At 51.9% G+C, this 17592-nt stretch overlaps 2 protein-coding genes across 2 annotated transcripts; one reads left to right on the top strand and one right to left on the bottom strand.

Moving 5' to 3' along the window:
• Positions 1-1442: 1442 nt before the first annotated feature.
• QPRT (quinolinate phosphoribosyltransferase) lies at positions 1443-17019 on the bottom strand. Its single transcript, XM_043560077.1, has 4 exons — positions 16904-17019; positions 2372-2907; positions 1931-2062; positions 1443-1837 (listed from the first exon to the last, which is right to left on the bottom strand). Exons 1-4 carry the CDS (start codon positions 16914-16916, stop codon positions 1619-1621), a joined length of 900 nt encoding a protein of 299 aa, XP_043416012.1. The 5' UTR covers positions 16917-17019; the 3' UTR covers positions 1443-1618.
• LOC122471678 (40S ribosomal protein S27-like) lies at positions 7761-14432 on the top strand. Its single transcript, XM_043560551.1, has 2 exons — positions 7761-7782; positions 14033-14432. Exons 1-2 carry the CDS (start codon positions 7761-7763, stop codon positions 14335-14337), a joined length of 327 nt encoding a protein of 108 aa, XP_043416486.1. The 3' UTR covers positions 14338-14432.
• Positions 17020-17592: the final 573 nt, after the last annotated feature.

Raw genomic sequence — 17592 nt, 5'->3', positions numbered from 1 at the left:
AATTCTTCCAGAGCCGGGAAGTCTGCCTAGCCGAGCATGACTGTTTTCCCTGGAGAAAGGACAGGAGGACCCAGGGGTGGCAGTGTGTATTAAAGAGAACAGGTGCGGCCCCAGGTGGCACGACTGGGCTGTGTCCTGTGAGAATGGTCCCTTCAGACCAGGGCATCACCAAAGGCAGCAGCTTACCACTTCCGCCCGGCATCTTTGCTAGATTATTCTCCACTCTGTGCTCTCAGCCTGGCCACAGCAGGCGCTCAGTGCATAATTAGTGTGTGAATGATGGTCTTGGCTTGTCTGGGGCTTTCACATCTGAGACGAGCTCATTGTTTTCTTGATCTGCTCCCTTCCCAGCAAGGGGTCTCCAGCACTGACAGGGGGGAAGGGGTAGGTTACCTCCCTCAAGGCAGACTGGGACCCCCCCAGGCTTTCCCTGGGGAAGGGGCTTTGTGGACAAGCTGTTTTTCTCTCCTCCTGGCAAAGGGCAGAGAAGACAGTGGGTTCTAGGAGGGAAGAGGTGGCTCCAGAAGGGAGCCCTTCTGGAAAGTCACCTCAGGAGCCACTTTGCCCTGAGGGACCCCTCATGTCCTTTCCTGCCCGAAGGGTTAGAGAGAGGCGAGCTCCCCAGGCTTGAAGTGAGGGTACAGTAGCCAAACAAGTGAGTGATACCTCAGGTGTGTGAGTGTGTTTGGGAAGCCGGATTTAGATCCTCTGCTTAGACCCCTGAGTCTTGACTTAGCAGGAAAAGTTGATGTCTGAACATGGACTTCCACCTGCCCCATCCCTCCTCCCTCAGGTGACCTCTGCTCTGGCCCCAGCTGCCCACCTTCCTTTCCCAGCTGATGATAGCGCTATGGGACCAGAACCTAAAAGGCCCTCGGCACCCAATGGCGACGCACATCTAGGTTGGAAACCCTGGAAGTGAATGGTCAGGTTCTCACCTCCTCCAAGGAGGTGGTAACAGGAGTCAGAGGAGAGAGGGAACATACTGAATACCCAGTACAACACGGGCATCAACCCAGTGGAATGTTCTAGCTGACTACCAGACCTGATGCCATATACCCTCAAATATAAACTGCCATTGACCTTAAAACACACACGCTATTACTGGAAAAGAGACTTGTCAATTACACTTCGACCAATGTTTTCTTATCATGTAGCAGTTCTTTCTGGTATTTGCTAAAAGAGCTGTCTGGGACTTATTTCAAACATAGATTGTTATCATGTTTTATCTACAAGCTGCATGCTAGGGCCATGATGCATGGCTATGTGATTACTGATGCCTAGCTGATGGTGACCACTAGACGCCATTGGTTAAAGACGCACTTTGACGCGGCAGAAGGTAGTATGTGAAAAAAGGCCTATCTCAGAATCGACGGACTATGGGAATTTCTAAGAGTTACTGAACACTTCTCATGTGTTAATTATCACCCAAAGAAATCCAAAAGGTTGATCATTTATCAGACCCATTTCACAGATGAGCAGAGGTGAAATCAGCCCCTCCACCCCCACATAGGCAGAGCCAGACGTCAGCCCAGGCTAACGCCCGGAGAGTCCTGTACTGCAGACTCGAGGGGCCCAAGAAACTGTGATTCCCCTGCCAGGGGCGCCCTCTTTGGCTTTAGGTCCGGTAGGCGTGGCACACTGGAGTGGCGCCTTCAGCAAATAGCTTGAGGGAGAAATCCAGGGCCGGGGCAGCCTGGGTCAGCATCCCCAGGGAGATGATGTCAATGTGGGGCCCGCAGAACTGAGGCAGGTTGGCCAGGGTGATGCCCCCGCTGGCCTCCACACCCACACTCGGGAAGCGGGCCTTCAGCGCAGCGGCCGTGGCGTGCAGTTCCTGCGGGACACCAACACAAGCCGGGGGGGGGGGGGGGGGGGGGCTGAGAGCGCGGGACGGCAGCCCCTTCCCGGGAAGCAGACCCCACCTTACCTCGGGCTTGAAGTTGTCCAGTAGGACGAGGTCTGCGCCTGCCTCGGCCGCCTCCACAGCCTCCCGCAGACTGCCCACCTCGACCTCCACCTTCAGGGCGAAGTCTGCCACCTGCCGGGCGCCTCGAACCGCCTGTCAGGCAGAGGGGGCAGAGGGGACGGGAGAGTGAGGGCGAGGAGAGGGGCACTTGACATGGGGCACAGTGAGCTGGGCCTGGCGTTGGAAGGGCCCCGAGGGGATAACAAGCTTGGGTTCATGAGAACGTCTGGCATCAGGATGGCTTCTTTTACATGGGGGTGGGGGGGGAGGGACCGCGTGAGGGGTCTAGCAGACCCCCCCCCCAACCCCCCAGGGCGTGGTCGGGGAGTCTCAGGTAGAGGGGAAGGGCTGCGGCGGGGGAGGTGGGAGCGGGGCCGGGCAGGGGCCCGGCCGGACACGCACCTTTCCCACACCACCGGCTGCCAGGACGTGGTTGTCCTTCACCATCACCAACCCTCCCAGGTCGTATCGGTGGGCGGCGGCCCCGCCCACCAGGAGCCCGTACTTCTCCACCAGCCGGAAGCCTGGCGTGGTCTTCCTCGTGCCCGCCACGTGCCCGGCCCAGCCGGCCCCCCGCGCGGCCTCCACTGCCGCGGCCGCGGCGCTGGCCACCCCGCTGCATCGGGCCAGCGTGTTCAAGGCCACCCGCTCCCCCAGCAGCAGGCAGTGGGCGGGGCCCCGGACCTCGGCCACCTGGGCCACGGGCGCCAGCTTGGAGCCCTCGGGGAGGAGCCAGGAGACCTGGCAGTTGACTTGGGCGAAGATGGCATCGAAGAAAGGCCTCCCGGCCAGTACCCCGGCGGACTTGGCCCACAGCGCCGCCTGCGCGGGGGCTGCCCCCGTCACCAAGGCTGCGTGGTTGGGACCTGGGCAGTCTTCTCGGAGCCAGCTGTCTGCCAGGGCGGCCAGAGTGGCGGGGGGCAGCAGCAGCGCCAGGCCTGGGAAGGAAAGACAGAGAACAGGTTATGCTTTGGCCCCCTCTCCCGTAGTCAGGGGTGGTTGTCAAAACATGTAAGGACCAGTGGGGCGCCTGGCTGGCTCGGTCCAGGGAGCCTGTGGCTCTTGATCTCCCCGTTTCCAGTTGGAGCCCAGTGCTAGGTGTAGAGATTACTTAAAAATAAAACCTTAGGGGGGGAAAGAACTTTTAACAACCAGCTACATTGGGGACTAGCCAATCAGGACGAAGATGTGGGGGTCCTGGAAGAGGGGTTTGTGGGCAGGACAAGGTTGTCCCATTAAGGAAATAAAAATACAGGGCACCTAGTTAAATTTCTGACAAACATCAAGTTTGTTTTTAAATTTTTTTTAATTTTTTTACTTTTAATGTTTATTTATTTTTGAGAGAGAGAGAGACAGAGTGTGAGCGGTTGGGGGGGGGGGCACAGAATCCAAAGCAAGCTCCAGGCTCTGAGCTGTCAGTACAGAGCCCGATGCAGGGCTTGAACCCACGAACCGTGAGATCATGGCCTGAGCCGAAGTCGGACACTTAACTGACTGAGCCACCCAGGTGCCCCTGTTTTTAACTTTTAAAAAAAATTTTTGAGAGAGAAAGACAGAGAGTGAGCAGGGGAGGGGCAGAGAGAGGGGGAGTCACAGAATCCAGAGCAGGCTCCAGGCTCTGAGCTGTCAGGAGAGAACCCCATGCAGGGCTCGAACCCACGAACCATGAGATCATGAACCTGAGCCCAAGTTGCGCACTTAACCAACTAAGCCACCCAGGTGCCCCCCTTTTTTTAGTATAAATATATCCTACGTGATATTTAGAACATACTTACACTTGAAATTTATCTGATTATCTGAAATTCAAGTTTAACTGAGTGGCCTGTATTTTATGTGTCAAACCTAGTGCTAGATCAACAGCTATTTATCAACTGAAAGAGAAGGCACCTAAAAGTCACCAGCAGCCTTTCCAGTCTGCCTGGCATAGGAGGATTAGTTGTGAGTGGAAGCTTCCAGCAGAATGTGTGTGCTCCACAGCACCAAGGGTTTTCCAGCTGGAAGCTCGGCTTTTTACAGATGTGGAGATTGGGGAGAGGCAGGTCGGCTGAGGTCACACAGCAAATTGGTGGCAGGGTCAGACCAACCGGGCCCCTCTGCCTTTGCTCTCTTGCTTGTAGACTCCTCCCACGGCTTATGTTTCCACAAACTGTCCTCTCTCTAGAAATGGGGGCGGTACAAGGAGGAAGGTGCAGGGGAAAATTGCGTTTGAGCCCTTGCTCTATGAGGCACAGCTTCAGGAGTGTGGGTGAGTCCTTTCCCTGCAAAAAAAAGAGTTGCGGACAAGGTGGTAGTTCCCGCCAGCGTGTAGCCGCTAACGGGCCCCTCATGTCTGTTGAATGAGTGGGTGACGGCAGAGGCCGAGCTCAGACACGGTGCGACATCGCCATCTGTCGGCCAGGAGGAGACCTGAAGCCTCCTGTGCTCGAGCCAAGGACAGAACTCGTGGCCCCTCTGGGGGAGGGGGGAGAAGGCTGGATAGCACGTTGCAGGGTTTTGTTTTGCTTCCTCATTTTGCTCCAAGTCGAAGACCAGACATTCTGGTTTGCTCTACTCTCAGAATAAGGCCCTTCTTGCCCAGCCTTTCTCCCTCAACGCCAAGCACCCAATCTGCACGCCGCGCCCCCCACCCCCTACCCTCACTCTCAGTGATTGCACCTGACCCTTCTGTCCCACACTCTGCCCCATGTGGCTTCCATTCCTCCCTCAGAACCGTCTGTGCCCTGGCGGGTGCTGGGAGCCGACAGTAAAACCGACAAAGACATGGTTCCCATCTCCACCGTTCACCGTCCAGCCCGCGGACGTAGGACAGAGAGGCGGAAGCTCCCACTCCATCCATACCAGATGCAGTGGTGTTTGCTTTTTAAAGTGAATCTGAATCCATCACCCGGTGAGTATATGGTAAACAAGCTGTGAGACTCCCCTGCAGGGTAATTCTCCTGGGCAACAAAGAAAGGAACCGAGCACACTCACACACACACACACACACACACACACACACACACGACAGGGACACGTTTCCAATGTATTCTAAGTAAAGGAGTCAGATTCTAAAGGCTACATGGTATTTGAGTTCATCCACATGACATTCTGGAAAAGGCAAAAACCACAGCAAGAGAACAGACTGGTGGTTTCCTGGGGGGGGGGGGAGGGGCGGGCCACAAAGGAGCAGCCCCCCTGGGAGGGCGGGGGGGGGGTTGGATAGGACTGAACTATATTTTGTCTCTGACGGTGGCTGCACCACTGATGCGTTTGCCAAGACTCATAGAACTAAGCATAAAACTCTCTGTAATGATACCTCATTAAACCTGACTTGAGGACAATAAAAAAGTACGTCACTCTCCTGCTTAGATCCCCGCTTTCGTTGTGTCAGTTCCAGCTGACCCTTCTCTCCGTTGTTTTCATTGAGTCTTTTTTTTTAATGTTTATTTTTTATTTTGGACAGAGAGAGAGAGAGAGAGAGAGCATGAGCAGGGGAGGGGTAGAGAGAGAGGGAGACACAGAATCCAAAGCAGGCTCCAGGCTCCGAGCCATCAGCACAGAGCCCAACGCGGGACTCGAACTCACAGACCGCGAGATCGTGACCTGAGCCGAAGTCGGACGCTTAACCAACTGAGCCACCCAGGCGCCCCCGTTTTCATTTACTTTTTTGACAAGTCCTTATTGAACACCTGCTCTGCGCCAAGGAGTAATTTCTGGGTGACAGAATGGGCAGCTCTTCCTCTTAGCTTTTGGGCCTCAGCCTATGTTGTTCCAAGCCTGTGCCTCTGCCTGGAAGTCCCTTCCCTTCTTCCCCTCACCCCAAACTCCTCCTCCACCTCTACACCTCTTTCAGGTCTTCTCTGGGGCATCAGTTCCTCGGCAGGGGCGCTCGCACACCTCCTAAATCAGGCCACATGCGCAGTCGACTCCTTGTTCTTCATCCACGCTCTACTGTTGTCTCTCTAGGGACAAAAGTGTGTCCATCCAGAGAGTTCTCTGCTCTGTCTCAAGTGCCTAACACACCAAACCATACAAATGTGCCGCTTTTACAGGTCAAAGATGGTCACGTATTGGCGATTTCATGTTATTTAGCTTCACACTAGGTGTTCAATGATATTCATCCAAGTAGAGAGGCCGCCCAGTTCGAGGAACCAGACTGGGGCCATAAGGCCTGCGTTCCAATACTGCCCCAGCCGCCTCCAGCTGAGTTATCTTGGGCAAGTGACTGAACATCTCCAGGGCCTCAAGGGTGCCTCCTTTGTGACAGGGATAACAAAAATAATCGCCTCACAGGGTTGTATGGAAATTAAGTGGGTTAATATTTGCAAAGCCCTCGGGAACACTGGCACATAGCAGATGTGTTTGCCAAAGGGTGGCTGAACATTTACCAAGGGTCGTGGGAGCAAAGACGAAGAAATGACTAAGTGTCCAGGAGGAAGGGGGAGGTGGTTTTAGTGGCCTTGAAGGATGAGTAATGTTTTCCAGGCAGAGTTACAAGGTAGGGAGGGGGTGGGGAGACATTTCAGGCTGAAAAAGCAGGTGTTCAAGGCTCAAAAGTAAGAAAAGAGAGAAAGTTTGTAAGGGAGGACTTCGGGGAAGAAAAGGGATGGCCAGAGTGAAGAAGGACTGAATTATTTAGCTCAGCAATTTGGACAGAACTTAGGGGCCATCACGGAATTTTAAGCCAGAGAATTACTATTTTTTTTAAGGTTTCATTTTTAAGTAATCTCTACACCCATCATGGGGCCCGAACTCACAACCCTGAGATCAAGAGTCACATGCTCCGAGCGGCACCTGGGTGGCTCAGTCGGTTAAGTGTCTGACTTCAGCTCATGTCATGATCTCACTGTCCGTGAGTTCGAGCCCCTCGCTCTCTGCCCCTCCCCCACTCACACTCTGTCTCTCAAAAATGAAGAAACATTAAAAAAAAATTAAGGACGGGCTAGGTGGCTCAGTCGGTTGAGCGTCTGAGCGGCTCAGGTCATGATCTCGCGGTTGACGAGTTCAAGCCCCACATCGGGCTCTGTGCTGACAGTTCAGAACCTGGAGCCTGCTTTGGATTCGATGTCTCCCTCTCTCTCTGCGCCTCCCCGCTCATGCTCTGTCTCTGTCTCAAAAATAAATATAAACATTAAAAAAAAATTTTTTTTTTAATTAGAGAGTCGCATGCTCTAGCAACTGAGCCAGACAGGTGCCCCAAGCAAGAAAATTATAGAATTATGATTTTGTTCTAGAAGAGTAACTTCATCCACCAACTGGAGACCGGTTGGGAGGCAAAAGGAGGCTGAGGCGATTGGCCAGACAAAAAAAGAGACGAAGCCCTGAACTTGGGCAGGAACCACAGGAATAGCAAACAGGGGCAGACGTGAAAGCTGTAGGAGCCACCGGAGTTAGCAGCTCATGAGATGCAGAAGCCTGGGGTTTCTGCCGTGAGTAGCTGAAAACTGACATAAGGAGAAGTTCAGGGTGGAGGATGGGGACAGCAGAAACCAGCAGCCCGCGTGCCCGCCGTGGGCACCGCACTTCTCTCAGGCTCCGAAACCCACCACAGGGAATTATTACCATTTTACAAGTACAGACGCTGGATGTCAAGGAGCGTCCTGCATCGTGCCCTGGTGCCACAGCGTATAAATAAGCAGCAGAGCTGGGGGGAAAGAGCGGCTTCGGCTTTGCAGATGTTAAGGTTGCGCTGCCAGCAGGAAAACGTGCGTGGCCGTGTCCTGATGGTGGGGCCTGGAGTTCGGAGAGACACTGGGTGAGGAACGGGGATGTTGGAGCCACCAGCAGACATGGGTGATGACTAAGCATAGCGATGCGTAAGATCATCAGGTCAGGTAAGAAGAGGAGGGCTCTGGGAAGCACCAGTATTTAAAAAGAGAAGTGGCACCGGGAGGGAGTGGGCGTCTGGAGCCGAGGGTTTCAAGAAGTAGGATGTGAGCAGAAGCAAATAGAAGGAAGGCTGCAGATGGGCATAAGACTTAGCAGCTGGGAGGCCATTGCCAGAGCAGTCTTAGCACTGGGTATTGGGGGCAGAAGCCACATGGTCATGGTCAAGGAGTACATGGGAGGAGAGGAAGTGGTGGCGGTGGGTGTGACCACTCTACTTGGCAGAAGCTGAGAGAGCAGGGGGCCCTGCTCCCCGGGGAGCTTTTCAGACAGTCTGCTGCTCAGCCCCAGCCCAGACCAACCGAATCAGAATCTTTCTAGGTGGGTCCCAGGCATCCAAGTTTTGGAAGAGCTTCCCCTGTGACTCAGATGCACACAAGGGCTAAGAACCCATGCTCCAAGGCACCTGACTGGATTGGTCAGTAGAACAAGTGAGCCTGGATCTTGGGGTCATGAGTTTGAGCCCCATGTTGGGTGTAGAGATTATTTAAAAAAAAAAAAAAAAGAAAAGGAAAAAAAAGAACCTATGCTCACTTGTGCTCACACAAGTCCACACCTCCTGCCTTCATTTATATGAAATGTCCAGAAAAGGCAAATCAAAGAGACAGACATCAGAATAGTGGTTGTCGGGGGTTGGGAATGAACTCTAAATGGCATAGGGTTGGAAGGATAGCAATGACCTGTGGGCACGGGTGCCTGGGTGGCTCAGTCAGTGAAGCATCTGACTCTTAAGCATCTGACTTGATCTCAGGGTCGTGAGTTCAAGCCCCACATTGGGCTCCGTGCTGGCTGGGGAGCCTACTTAAAAAAAAAAAAAGAGGCAGGCAACACCTTGCACCCCAGTGAACTCTGGGCACTGAAAATCAGGAAGAAAGACAACTAGATACTGGGGGTTCCTGACGGGAGAGCACATCACCACCCAGCAATACTCTTGCCCAAATAGCCAACCCAGAGTAAGATCAGACTTCTAGATGCAACCACCAATTTACAAGAAAACCAGAGGACAAAGGAACGTGTTAAACTCTACCATGGGAATACAGCCAGCAAAATTCAGACCATAGGAAACTCTACCAGAGGACAGTCTAATTTTTCCAACAAATACAGTGCAAGAAAAAGAAAAGGTTAAAAGAATCTTAAAACAGGAGTGCCTGGCCGGCTCAGTCAGTAGAGCATTGATCTCGGGGTCGTGAGCTTGAGCCTTATGTTGGGTGTAGAGATTACTTAAAACTAAAATCTGTAAGGGCACCTGTGTGGCTCAGTCGGTTAAGTGTCTGACTCTTGGTTTGGGCTCAGGTCATGATCTCATGATTTGTGGGATCGAGCCCCTGACAGCGTGGAGCCTGCTTGGGATTCTCTCTCTCCTCTCTCTCTCTGCCCCTCCCCCTGCTCACGTGCTGGCAAACAAAATTCTCTCTCAAAATAAACATTTTTAGGGGTGCCCGGGTGGTTCAGTCAGTTGAGCGTCTGACTTCAGCTCAGGTCATGATCTCACAGCTTGTGAGTTCGAGCCCCACGTCGGGCTCTGTGCTGACAGCTCAGAGCCTGGAGTCTGCTTCGGATTCTGTGTCTCCCTCTCTCTCTGCCCCTAACCCACTCACATTCTGTCTCTGTCTCTCTCAAAAATAAATAAACATTAAGAAAAATTTAAAAAAATAAACATTTTTAAAAACCAAAATAAAATGTAAAAGTTTTTTAAAGAATCTTAAAACACATGCCAATCAATTGCAACTTACGGATCTTATTTGGATCCTAATTCCAACAAAGTGAAACCAAATTAGAGCATTAATGAGACAACAGAAAATTTGGACACCAACTGGATGTTTGATAACATTAAGGACTTTTTTTTTTTTAAGTTTATTTGTTTTCAAAGAGACAGAGAGCACAAGCTGGGGAGAGGGGCAGGGAGAGAGGGACAGAGAATCCCAAGCGGGACTTGACCCCACAAACCACGAGATCATGGCCTGAGCTGAAATCAAGAGTCTGATGCTGAACCAACTGAGCCACCCAGGCGCCCCACATTAAGGATCTTTTTTTTTAACTTCGTTGTAAAGAAAAGTTAGTTGTGATAATTGTATTGTGGTTGCAATAAAAAGAAACATCCTTATGTTTTCTTAGAAAATACACGTCAAGATGTTCATGTATGAAAAGACTGGAGAGCCGGCTTTACTTTAAGGTAACCCTGAAAGGTAGAAAGTAGAAATGGTGTGGCTAGAGCTGGGCTGGCCAAAAGTTGGTGGTTGTTGAGGCTTGCATGATGGGTACATGAGGGTTCATCATCTTTTTCTGTTTATTTTTGTTTGAAAAATCTTTATAATGAAAAAAGTTAGGAAGGTAAGAAGGAAGGAAGGAAAAAAGAAAGAGAGAGGAAGGGAAAAAAGAAAGAGAGAGAAAGGGGAAGAGAGGACCGTCATTTGACATCGGGTCAAGGAAAGTTGTGGGTTGTTTTGTTTTGTTTTGTTTTGTTTTGAAGTGGGCTTCACGCCCAGCACAGACCCCAATGTCCGACTTGATTGAACTCACAAACGTGAGATCAGGACTTGAGCTTGATCGAGAGCTGGATGCTTAACCAACGGAGCCACCCAGGCGCCCCAAGGAAAGTTTTTTTAGGATGGGTAAGGCAGTCCTGCTCAACCTTGGCTGCACAATGGAATCATCTGGGGAGCTCTGCAAAATGCTGATGCCTTGGCTGCCCTCCCCCCACCCCAAGATTCTAACTGCAATGTGGTAACATAATTTCAATTTGTAGTAGAGCTGAGAGCTTCATAAGTGCAGGAAAAGAATCATCTCTACCATGGGTCAGTGCCTACAGGCCTGGCACGTTGTCACAAATCCTACCCCCAGTTCCTCAAGCTCGAGCTCACTCATATTTACAGGTGGAGATCTGAGACTCAGAAATGTAGAGGAAACTACCTACAGAGCAGAGCCAGGAAATGATAAAGCAGGACAATGACCAGGGTGGACCCAGGTCTCCCCTCTCCAGGCCGGGTGCTTTGGGAACCCCACGAAGCCTCCACCAGCAGGGGTTACTCTCTCGGAGCCTTTGAGATCCATCGTTCGGCGTGCGAATCGCTGAGTGAGAATGTTACAGGCTCCGTGTTCCGTTTGTGAAAAATAAACAAATACCTCTGGTTTGCTTCAGCCTCCCCACCCCATGCATTTCCAACAAAAGGGATTCCTGAGGGAAGCAGCTGTTACTGAAAGGAACTTCAGAGAAGGGAGAGCTGTTGTGGCAACGGCCAGAGGAGACCTTGCCTAGAAACTGCCACCCAGAGGGCGGCTGTCACGCCCTGTCCCGCCTTCTATCCTTGCGGTTGTCCTAGGTAAAAGTCCTCTCAAGGTGCCCAGACTTCAAAGATCATAGTTTTATCCTGTGGGATGTAACTTAGATCTCTTCATTGGCTGTCCAGAATTTCATTAAAATTGGCATCTCGGGGCACCTGGGTGGCTCAGTAGGTTAAGCGTCTGACTTTGGCTCAGGTCATGATCTCGTGGTTCCATGACTCCAATTCCCACATCGGGCTCTCTGCTGTCAACGTGGAGGCTGCCTAGGATCCTGTCTCCTTCGCTCTGCCCTTCCCCCGCTCAAGCATGGGCTCTCTCTCGCTCTCAAAAATAAGTAAACATTAAAAAATTGGGGCGCCTGGGTGGCGCAGTCGGTTAAGCGTCCGACTTCAGCCAGGTCACCATCTCGCGGTCCGTGAGTTCGAGCCCCGCGTCAGGCTCTGGGCTGATGGCTCAGAGCCTGGAACCTGTTTCCGATTCTGTGTCTCCCTCTCTCTCTGCCCCTCCCCCGTTCATGCTCTGTCTCTCTCTGTCCCAAAAACAAATAAATGTTGAAAAAAAATAAAATAAAAAAAATATAAAAAAAAAAATTAATGGGAACGCAAGCTGGTGCAGCCACTCTGGAAAACAGTATGGAGGTTCCTCAAAAAACTAAAAATAGAACTACCCTACGACCCAGCAATTGCACTACTAGGCATTTATCCAAGGGATACAGGTGTGCTGTTTTGAAGGGACACATGCACCCCCATGTTTATAGCAGCACCATCGACAACAGCCAAAGGATGGAAAGAGCCCAAATGGCCATCGATGGATGAATGGATAAAGATGATGTGGTATATATATACAACGGAGTATTACTCGGCAATCAAAAAGAATGAAATCTTGCCATTTGCAACTGATCTCACATGATCTCAGTGGATGGAACTGGAGGGTATTGTGCTAAGTGAAATTAGTCAGAGAAAGACAAACATCATATGACTTCACTCATGGGAGGACTTTAAGAGACAAAACAGATGAACATAAGGGAAGGGAAACAAAAATAATATAAAAACAGGGAGGCGGACAGAACAGAAGAGACTCATAAATATGGAGAACAAACTGAGGGTTACTGGAGGGGTTGTGGGAAGGGGGATGGGCTAAATGGGTAAGGGGCACTAAGGAATCTACTCCTGAAACCATTGTTGCACTATATGCTAGCTAATCTGGATGTAAATTTAAAATTAAAAATAAATACATAAGTACATAAATACATAAAATTTAAAAAAATTGGCATCCCTGTTCCTGAGGGGATGCAAAGCATCATGGCATATTTCTTGCCTGCACTTCCTTCCTCCCTCCCTTCCTACTTCCTTCCTTCCTTTCTCCCTCCCTTCCTTCCTTCCTGAAATTTTATTTATCTAAGTGATCTCTACACCCAACATGGGGCTCGAACTCATGACAAGAGTCGTGTACTCTTCCGACTGAGCCAGCCAGGCATCCCTCTTGCACCTTTTTTCTTTACAAATCATGTAAAAAGATACAGATAAAGTGATGACCCTGGCAGAATATATGAAGATTTTTCCCCATGGGCACTTTTGCTGTTCTTGTCTGGACGGTGGACTGATTCTTACTGTGCTTCTGTGTGGCCCTAACTGGATGGTGGCTCCTGGCCGTGAGGGACGAGGCCAAAATGAGAACTTCCACACCTTCCCCTTTCCTTCGGTCGTTTAACTTGCTCCTGTGAACACACCCAAGATGAGTGTAACAAGTGTGTTCTTATTTTTGCGTGTGACGATGTGGACTGTGTCGGCAGCTATGGAGGTGGTATGTGTTCCACCTAAACCCAAGTCAGGGGACTCCTGGGTGGCTCAGTCGGTTAAGCGCCCAACTCTTGATTTCGGCTCAGGTCATGATCTCACGGTTCGTGGGTTCAAGCCCTGGGTCGGGCTCTGTGATGACAGCACAGAGCCTGCTTGACATTCTCTGTCTCTCCTTCTCTCTCTGCCCCTCCCCTGCTCTGTCTCTCTCAAAATAAATAAATACTACAAAAAAAAAAAAAAAAGGATGGGGGTGCCTAGCTGGCTCAGTCGGTGAAGCACACAACTCTTGATCTCGAGGTTGTGAGTTTGAGCCCCATGTTGGGGGTAAAAATTACTTAAATAAAATAAAACAACAGCTAACACTTTCACAGTCCTTCTGAAGCACTGTGCCAAGCATCTTACATGTATATATAGACATATTCAATCCTCATAATGACCCTTTGAGATAGGTCCCATTATTTCCTCCATTTTATAGTTGCGGAAACTGAGGCACTGAAGGGGCAAGTAGCACCCAAAGTTCACAAATTTCACACAGCTGGGAATGGGGAGTCAGGATCATAAACTCAGGCAGGATGGCTCCAGAGTCCCCTCACTTACCCCACCTCACCACACACTGCCATAATCTAGCACAAAATTATATTTTGAAATTGCCATATGTTTATTACGTCAACATTCAGAGCTCTGCAAACCACGCCCATGGCTCCAGGGCTCTTCCCTACTGACCTCGGAACACCCTGGATCAGGGCGTCAGAAACACCAGGGGGGGGGGGGGGGGGGGGGGCGGCGCCTGGGTGGCTCAGTCGGTTAAGTATCAACTCTTGGTTTCGGTTTAGGTCATGATCTCATGGTTCCTGAGATCAAGTCTCGAGTTGGATTCCAGGCTGACAGTGTGGCACCTGCTTGGGATTCTCTCTTTCCTTCTCTCTCTCTCCCCATCCCCAATACACGCGCGCGTGCATGCGTGCGTGCGTGCACGTGAGTGTGCTCTCTCTCTCTCTCTCTCTCTCTCTGTCTCTCAAAATAAAATAACAAAAAAGAAACACCTGGGTTGGAATCTTACTCTGCCACCTACAGGCTGAGCGACCTGAGGCAATCTACTAACTTCTCTGAGGGTCAGTTTCATGCAGAAATCACAGGTTTTCCGGAGGCGAAGATCCGCCCACAAGAACATGCCCCTCGAAGGACCTCCTGCCCCCGTCCCCGGAAGAGGAGGAGAGGAAGCCCAAGAAGCAGCGCCTGGCGCAGAGCCCCAACTCCTACTTCACGGGCGTGAAGTGCCCAGGATGCTACAAAATCACGACCATGTTCAGCCACGTGCAGACCGTGGTGCTGTCTGGGGGCTGCTCCACCGTCCTGTGCCAGCCGACAGAAGGACAAGCAAGGCTCACGGAAGGATGCTCCTTCAGATGGAAGCAGCACTAAAAGCCCCGAGTCAACATGAGTGGGGAACTATCCCAACAAACAGATTTAGGATTAAAAAAAAAAAAAAAAAAAAAAAGGAAAGAAAGAAGAGAAAAGAGAAGAAATCACAGGGCTGCAGGGAGGAGGGGGTGAAGCAACTGACAAAGAGTGCCTGAGCCGATGCCTGGCCATATGGCTCTGAACCCATGTGTGTGACCCTGGCAGCTTCGTTCTTCCATCTATTTATTTGTTGATCCATTTGTCCAACGCCAGATGGAGACAGAGGTTGGTGAGCACAGCAGTTTCTAGATAAAGTTCTTTTCTTATCTCCTTCTCTCCCTAGAAAGAGAAATTACCTCCAAATAGGGCCACATGGGACCGCCCACCGCACAAGTGGGAAACCGATCTACAGAATTTTAGAGTGACCCAAGAGTAGAGAGCTGAACCGCAGGAAGGGGCCAGACCGAGCAGGCCTTGAATGACAGAAAAGAGTTCGGGTTTTGTTCAACGGGCAATGGGAAAAGCACTTAAAACTTTCGATCGGAAGTCACTTTGACGTTTAAATATTTACATTGTGCCTAGAGTTCTCGAAAGATGCAAGATGGGAGGCTGTTGCCACAGCCTGGGCAAGGAACATTGAGCCGGGATGTGTATGTGAGAAGTGTCTCCCCCAAGGCTGTAAGGAAAGAACACAGCACCAGCACCCTGCGCCCAGACTGGCCCGCTCTGGCCCGCCCTGCTCACACTTTGGCCGAGTCTGACTTCTCCATCTTTGCCCACCAGCCTGCCACCTGCTTCTGCCCCAACTCTGTCCTTGCCCTCCCTCTCCCCCGTGTCCCCAGCTTTTGATTCACCCTTTTAATTTGCCTGCTCCCTCCTGGCTTAATTTCCACGGGGCATTGATCCCCGCCAACCCTTCTGACTTGGCCCAGAGGTCCACCAACGTCACCAGAGTGAAGGCACTGAAACAAAGGAAGCCTCCACCAGCCTTCTCCCCCAGAGGGGGGTGGGAACAGAAAAGGAAGAGGTTCAGGTGACACTCTGGTGAAGGCAAGTCATAGGCAGCTGCCTGGATATTGGGGTGCGAGGGAGGATGGGCAAAGATGACCCTTAGGTCAAGTAGGAGGATGGTGAGGTAAGGACAGAAATGGAGCCGACATGGGGCGCCCGGGTGGCTCAGTCGGTTAAGCGCCCAACTTTGGCTCGGGTCACGATCTCGCGGTTTGTGAGTTTGAGCCCCGCGTCGGGTGCTGTGCTGACAGCTCAGAGTCTGGAGCCTGCTTCGGATTCTGTGTCTCCCTCTCTCTCTGCCCCTCCCCTGCTCATGCTCTGTCTCTCTCTCTCTGTCTCTCTCTCTCTCCCCAAAATAAGTAAAAACATTTTAAAAAATTAAAAAAAGAAAGAAATGGAGCCGATGTCGGGGGAGGTCTTTGAGTCTGACACGCCAGGGAGATGTCCAGGTGCAAATGGACCCACAAGGCTTCCAAAGATGGGACCAGGATCTGGGAGGGCTCAGAGCTGGACAGACACACATGGGGAATCAACACCGTCACCGGCATAACGACATCAAGTGATTTCTGTGTAGCTGGCACAATGAGTATTATCTCATTTAATCCGAACCACAACCCAAGCGAAGGCAGTGTTTTCACTTCATCAATGAGGAAACTGAGGCACAGTGAGTGGAAGCGTCCCGGTTCTGTCCGAGGTCACACAGTTAGCATGTGGCAGGGATAGGACTTGAATCCAGGCTCCGACACTGAGGTCATTTCTAAGCCAAAAGCTGGCTTGGACCCCCAAAGCTGGCTCCACAGCCAACCCAGAGGTGCCAGGTGTGTGGGGCCAGCGGATACCTCAGACCAGGGGAGGCAGGTCAGAGCCGGGGAGAAACAGCCCAGGGTGGGGAAAGAGAAAATGCAGGGAGCTCAGGAAGGGCCCTCCTGTCTTCCAGGCACTGGCCAGATACCCTCCAGGAGTCTGTCGTTTGTGAGCTGGGAACTCTCATTGTCATTTTACAGATGAGGCTCTGAGAAGTCAGGTGACCTGCCCAACGTCACACAGCCTGTTCCTGGTGAAGCCCAGATTCAAACAGGAGCCTTTGGACTCCAGAGCCTGGCCCGTACCCTTGTGCACACGGCCTCCTTAGAGACGGCACCCCCACCCCAGGCAGAGTCACTGGGCTCCGGCGCCCTCCCCCACCCGGCTGCACAAAGGACCGGACTTTGCTCCCCTCCTCCCCCGCCAGCTATGCAGGGGCAAAGTCCAGAGCTGCTCGCGAAAGCGGCCTCCTCCAGACCACCCTGACCTTTCCTTTCCGGGGGCTCCGGCCCCTTTCTGCCCCTTTCTTCCCCAGAACTCGTTGGGGAACCATAGAAAGAGAAATGAGGATAAGAAGTAGACTCCTGGAGAGAGAAGAAGAGCTTGGGGTTCAGAGAGGTTGGGGGCAGAGAGTAGTGGGGAGGGAGGAGAATAGGGGGCAGGCGCAGTTGAAGGGGGTAAGAGACTGAGATGTGTTGGGATGGGGAGGGAGGCAGGATAGGGGACACGGCGAGACAGGGACGGGGAAGCCAGGCCCGGGAGCCTCCTCTACCTTCAGGGTCCATGACCGCTTGAAGCTGCAGGACCGGCGGCGTGCACTGCTCAGTTCCCCTTCTCGGAGGCCGGAGGGGGTGGGACTGCCAGAGGAAGAAGGAAGGGGCTGGTCCAGCCAGCCCTTCCCAGATTCTCTGGGGCTCCCTCCCTCCTCCCCTCTGCCAGGACCCCTGGGGCGGCACACACCTTCTCCTTCTTCCACTTTCTGCTGGACTGGAAGAGCTCTTGCCTAACTCAAGTCCTCACCCCGTTCCCTCCACACACCCTGCCTTCCCCAGGCCGTGAGGCTGCTGGTGACAGCCGGAAAGCTTCTTTGATGGGTGCCCTGGAAAAATCGCGGGCTTGGGTCCTAGGTTCAGATCCCAACTCCCCATTAGTTCTAAAATCTGATTTTCTGAATAAGTGTATTTCTCACTTGACCTATTTTTCCCCCCTGAGGCCAGACCCCCACTATATCCAACTTGAACTAGAATAACGCTCTCACCTTGGGCCGCACTCCCTTCAGGCCATCCTCCTGGATGCCCGGTTTACCCAAAAGACAGACAGACCCAAGCTTGCCACAGGTGTACTTGAAATCGTCATGTTTTCATTCACGAATTCATTTATCCCTCCATTCAGTAAACACATATCAGGTAGCTGCTGTGCCGGGCCCTGGACCCTGGAATCACAAAGATGACGCGTGGACTT

The sequence above is a fragment of the Prionailurus bengalensis genome, chromosome E3 (assembly GCF_016509475.1).
Source record: "Prionailurus bengalensis isolate Pbe53 chromosome E3, Fcat_Pben_1.1_paternal_pri, whole genome shotgun sequence".
NCBI classification, from domain to species: Eukaryota; Metazoa; Chordata; class Mammalia; order Carnivora; family Felidae; genus Prionailurus; species Prionailurus bengalensis.
The sequence above is the reverse complement of the archived record's forward strand: the minus strand, read 5'-3'. Positions and strand labels throughout refer to the sequence as shown.